The following is a 5838-nucleotide window of genomic DNA, read 5'->3' as shown; positions in this document are numbered from 1 at the left end:
AGCCAGATCACAGTTTTTTAGCCTCCGGCTCACACATTTTTGTCTCCGCTCAGGATGGATGGCTCCAGAGCAAACTGATTTATGCAGTAGGCAGTGTCCAAATCGCTCTCTCGCAACTTTAATGCCAGTCGCTCACAAAGTATTATTTTTGCTCACAAGACGCCACAGCTTAGAGGGAGCGTTAGTGTCACCTCCCCCAATTTAATTCAGGTGGCGAAGCATCAAACCAGCTCTCCATGTTGCACCAAAGGCGGACCAAGGGGGCTGGCCCCTTCCCACAGCCGGCAGGCTAGCGGCAAACCAGGCCCTCAGGTGGCGAAGCATCAAACCAGCTCTCCGTGTGTCGCTCCCGAGGGACCAAAGGCGGACCAAGGGGGTTGGCCCCCTCCCACGGCCAGCAGGATAGCGGCAAACCAGGCCCGTGTTACCACCCGGGGGGGGGCAGAGGCGATATGGGGGGGGGGTCAGAAGAGGCTGGCAGTCTAGTGGCGCACCTTTTCTGGGGCTGCCTGCCCCTTCGCAAGCGAGGCCCCTTCCCATCCGTACAGGCCACCCTGCTCTTTGCCCCAGGAGCCCGGGGTGTGTGTGTAGAACCTTGTGGGTAAGTTAGTCAAAAACACCATCAAAGATTGCCAAAAACAGCATATTAAACAATTATAAAGTTGGTGGTGTCACAACAACATTAATGCGTACTGTAACTATAAGAAGGCATACTACTACTACTACTACTAATAATAATAATAATAGATTGGATTTATACCCCACCCTTCACTACCCAAGGGAGTCTCAGAGCGGCTTACAAACTCCTTTCCCCTCCCCTCCCCTCCTCACAACAGACACCCTGTGAGATGGGTGGGGCTGAGAGAGCTCTTGGCAGAAACTGCTCTTTTTTAAAGAACAGCTCTTATCAGAACTATGGCTTGCCCAAGGTCATCCATCCAGGTGCAAGTGGAGGAGTGGGGAATCAAACCCTGTTCTCCCAGATTAGAGTCCGCGCACTTAACCACTACCCCAAACTGGCTCTCCAGTTTGCATCCATAAGATACTAATATTTCCTCCTTTAAAGATAAGACATAAAGTCCATGTAGTCAGTGTAACTTGATAGGAGGAGTCCACATAGTCGTAACATTGTCCAAACAGCCTTTGCAAAGACGCCCATTCTAGATACTTGGAAGATGTGTTTCCTTTGACTTCTTCAGTTTGCCGGCTGTGTAAGAGGAACCTGATTTCAGCCATTTCAACAGACCACAAGATTCATAGTGTAAGAAGCGAATCATAGGAAAATGACTACAAGGATTCCTCCTATCAAGTTACACTGATTACATGGGACTTTATGTCTTATCTTTAAAGGAGGAAATATTAGTATCTTATGCCTTATTATAGTGACAGTATGCACTCATGTTGTTGTTGTGACACCACCAACTTTACAATTGTTCAATATATTGTTTTGGCAATCTTTGATGGTGGTTTCTACTAGTGGGATTTGTATATTTGGAAACTCCTGTGACACTAGTCTTTTCCCCTTGTTGTTTGGGTTTGTGGGAAGGTTAGGCTGAGAGATGGTCGGGAGGGGTGTTTACTGGAGCCTTGAACCGGAGTCTCCCACCCACGGCCATGTTGCTTTGCCCAGGCGCAATCCCTGACAGCATCCCCAGTCAAAAGGAACGGATAGTCGGGGATGGGAAAGACTTCTCCTCGAGATGGGGAGAGCTCCGGCCACTCAAAGCAGACTATTCTAGCCTCGATAGGCCAACAGTGGGTATGGGCACTTCGCCCTCTTTCCCAAACCTGCTTTGAGACAATCTTTGACAGAAAAGCGCCTTCGGATGCCGCATGGATGAAAAGAGATAAGGTCTTGCTGGCCCTGCCCACACGGTACCATTTTCCGTACCCATGGCTGCCTCCCCGCCCCTTTTCACTTTTTTTTAAATCAGAAATTGCTAAATCATGATAGTACAGTAACATTACAACAATCTATCGCAGGCTGCACATTTCCCTTTATAACTCCACAACAAAAAGGCCCATAAACCTGAGAACAGGCGCACTGTTGCAGTACATTGCTGTAGCATGCAACAATCCTATTGCTTTACATTTTAGGTACGGTGGGAGGAGGCTGCGAGCCATAGGGGGTGGAGGAAAACAGTTCCAGTTGGCGGCTGGACTCATCGACCCTCCAGGAAGCACCCCCCCTCCTTCCAGAACGTCACCAACAACTGAAAGGCCACATTCCCTTACTGCCTCTGTGCCTGGGTCTGTCCCCGCCCAGCGGGCATCCTCACCTCCTTGATTTTCTTCTCTACCTCTGTAGTCGGTCGTTGCCCACCGGAGGGGATTGCGGGGCAGACTATTCTAGCCTCGATAGGCCAACAGTGGGTATGGGCACTTCGCCCTCTTTCCCAAACCTGCTTTGAGACAATCTTTGACAGAAAAGCGCCTTCGGATGCCGCGTGGATTAAAAGAGATATGGTTTTGCTGGTCCTGCCCACATGGTACCATTTTCCGTACCCATGGCTGCCTTCCCCCCTTTTCACTTTTTTTTAAAATCAGAAATTGCTAAATCATGATAGTACAGTAACATTACAACAATCTATCGCAGGCTGCACATTTCCCTTTATAACTTCACAACAAAAAGGCCCATAAACCTGAGAACAAGTACATTGCTGTAGCATGCAACAATCCTATTGCTTTACATTTTAGGTACGGTGGGAGGAGGCTGCAGCCATAGGGGGTGGAGGAAAACAGTTCCAGTTGGCGGCTGGACTCATCGACCCTCCAGGAAGCACCCCCCCTCCTTCCAGAACGTCACCAACAACTGAAAGGCCACATTCCCTTACTGCCTCTGTGCCTGGGTCTGTCCCCGCCCAGCGGGCATCCTCACCTCCTTGATTTTCTTCTCTACCTCTGTAGTCGGTCGTTGCCCACCAGAGGGGATTGCGGGGGGCCCCATGGCTCCTTTGGGGGCTGTCCTGGGAGGCCGCAGCTCCCTCTCCCTGGCACCCGGAGGGCAGTCAGGTTTGGGCAGAGCCCAGGAAGGGAGGGCCGGGTTAGGGAGCCGGGCGGCCAGCTTGGGGGCTCGAGGCTCGGGGGGCTGGGCTGACGGGAAAGGGCCCGGCAGGTCGCTGAAGCGCCGGCGGGAGGCAGCAGAGGGGTTGTCCGGCTTGAAGGGGGGGATCCGGGGTTTGTTCCGCAGGACGCTGAATTCAGAAATGGACTCCAAACTTTTGGAGAGGCCTAAAGGGAGAAACACACAGTGAAGGGTGTGAGTTTCACCGTAGGGAAGAGGACCAGAACTCCTGGGTCCTGTTTCTGTCCTGGGCAGGGGAGCCGGCCAAGAAGAGACTCACGTGTCAAGCGCAGGAGCTGCTGGGCGTCGGCCCGCTTCTGGCCACCGGCATTCCCCCCCGTGGCTTTTGGTTTCTTCCTAGAGGAGCAAACACAGCCCCTTGGTTAATGACATTATCTGCTACCAGCGCAGGGGCCATTATTTAGCCTTCCGAGCCTGTAGTGGTCCTCGACATAAGAGAAGCAATGTTGGATCAGGCCAATGGCCCCTCCAGTCCAACACTGTCACACAGTGGCCAAAAATACCAGGGGCCATCAGGAGGTCCAGCAGTGGGGCCAGGACATCACCTCCATCATCTTCCAATCACAATCTTGCCTTTTCACGACCCAATCACATCGGCTGCAAACAGCTGGGCTTGTGTTAGCCATGTTTGCCGCAGTACAGGATTATGCTGGGGGGAGCGGTGCAATGTCAAAACTGACCCATAGATGGCAGCCAACCACAATCCAGGGTACAGCCCCAATGGCAGCCTTTCACACATGCAGGTGGCTGGCCTAAGATATTTTCCCCATCTGACTAGAGTGTCGGACCAGGAACTGGGAGACCCAGGTTCGAATCCTCACTCTGCCATGGAAGCTTGCTGGGTGACATTGGCACAGTCACTTGCTCTTAGCCTAGCCTACCTCATGGGGTTGTTGTGAGGATAAAACAGAGGATAAGTGAATTACGTAAGGCTCCTTGGGTCTCTGTTGGTGGCCGGGGCACAAATTTCCTTATTTGTTTATTTCACTGGGTGGTGCCCAGCACTGGCCCAACTGATGCCAAGGAGTGACCTCAGGTCGGTAACCTCCCGGTGGGGGCCTGGAGATCTCCCAGAATTACAAGCGATCTCCAAATCTACAAACTACAGTAGGGTGTAGTGGTGAAGTGTGCGGACTCTAAGCTGGGAGAACCAGGTTTGATTCCCCACTCCTCCACATGCAGCTGCTGGATGACCTTGGGTCAGCCACAAGTTCTGTCAGAGCTGTTCTCTCAAGGACGGTTCTGGAAAGAGCTCTCTCAGCCCCACCGACCTCACAGGGTGTCTGTTGTGGGGAAGGGAAGGGAAAGGAGTTCGTAAGCCATTCTGAGACTGCCCGTGAAGGGCGGGGTATAAATCCAATCTCTTCCTCCTCCTCCAAATGACAAGAGACCAGTTTTCCCAGAGAAAAAGGTTGTTTTGGAGGGTAGACTCCATGGCCTTATACCCCACTCGGGTCCCTCCCCAAGCGTCACCCCCCAAATCCCCAGGAATTTCCCAACCCAGACTTGGCAACCGTAGAGAAGGTTGTAATGTGGGGGGCCTCAGCGGCCACCCTTTTCCCTGTGCCCAGCATCAGGACTAGCCCCGAAAGACTGGACTCCGCTCCCCCCCCCTCCACGTACTCCATCCGGTCCGGCGCCCCCCAGCTCCGGTCGGGCTCCACGTCCCCGTGAGCCAGGTGAAGAAAGGAGCTGCGTAGCGGGAGGCTGATGTGAGGGCTTCCTGAAGGGGGCGCCGTTTCTTCCGGCGCCGCGATGGACGAGGGGAAGGTGCCGACCTTGAGGGTCCGCTTGTTCTGTCCACGCCAGTTGGAAGAATCGGGACTGGAAAAGAAGGCAGAGGGGTGGAGTAGGTGTGAGAGGGAGCCCCCGTGCATTACCTTGCCCCCCCAGCCCCCAAAGAGAATGGTCACACACACCCCAACCCTCCTTTTGGCTGCTTTGATAGGCCAGATTTGTGCTCACAAACAGGATGTGAGAATTAAAACAACAAACGAGAGAGGCCCCGGGCCAAAACAAAACCCCACCCAGTCAAAACTTAGACTGTAGGCTCCTTGGGGCAGGGCCCAGTCCTGTCCTCTCACTTGCTTATTATTTCACTCGGTTAAAGTGCCCGTACGTGGATGACGCAATGGGAACAAACTTTTTAAAAAAATTATATTTGGCTTTTTAAGATGGTATAAAAAACCTCTGCCAAGAGACTACAACGCAGTGCAAGCACCAGGCAAAGAGGCCAACCGGCAGTTGAAACCGACACGAGGGAAAGCAAAAACAAAAGATCTGTTTTTAAACCTGGGGCCCCGAAAGGTACCACAGTGGTCCCGCCTGAATTTCTGCAGGGCAGACAGTCCATAAAGGAGGAGTCACCTTAGAAAGTCCCTTCCTCTGGTTGCCACCTGCCCAGACAGTCAAACTCTGGTAGTTGTGGAAAGTGTGGTCAAGTCACAGCGGCCTTATAGAGACCCCTTGTAGGGTTTTCAGGGCAAAGAGCCATACAGAGGGGGCTGGCCATCGCCTGTCTCTGCACAGCAACCCGGATTTCCTTGGAGGCCTCCCGTCCCAGTACCAACCAGGGCCGACCCTCCTCAGCTTCTGAGATCTGGCAGGTCCCGGAAGGGGAAGCTGGCCGGTCACCCCCTGCAGCGGTTACGTCTGGGAGCTGGCCGAGCCCCTGGGCGGCATCACTGCCCTCCGAGTGGGTGGCTTGGCCAGAGAACCATGCCCAGCTGAGGCTGAACGGGAGCCTTGAGAGA

General features: G+C 53.3%; 1 protein-coding gene across 1 annotated transcript in view; it reads right to left on the bottom strand.

The window, feature by feature from the left end:
• Positions 1–5838, bottom strand: part of TNK1 (tyrosine kinase, non-receptor, 1) — a 34378-nt gene that overhangs the window by 767 nt on the left and 27773 nt on the right. The window contains exons 9-12 of the mRNA XM_015420312.1: positions 5736–5788; positions 4709–4909; positions 3345–3421; positions 2879–3231 (exon numbers count right to left, since the gene is read on the bottom strand). Coding sequence (XP_015275798.1) covers positions 2879–3231; positions 3345–3421; positions 4709–4909; positions 5736–5788 — 684 coding nt within the window. The remainder of the gene's footprint in view (positions 1–2878; positions 3232–3344; positions 3422–4708; positions 4910–5735; positions 5789–5838) is intronic.

The sequence above is a fragment of the Gekko japonicus genome, unplaced genomic scaffold (genome assembly GCF_001447785.1).
Source record: "Gekko japonicus isolate JY-2015 unplaced genomic scaffold, Gekko_japonicus_V1.1 scaffold336, whole genome shotgun sequence".
Classification (NCBI taxonomy): Eukaryota; Metazoa; Chordata; class Lepidosauria; order Squamata; family Gekkonidae; genus Gekko; species Gekko japonicus.
This window is presented reverse-complemented; position numbering and strand designations above follow the sequence as displayed.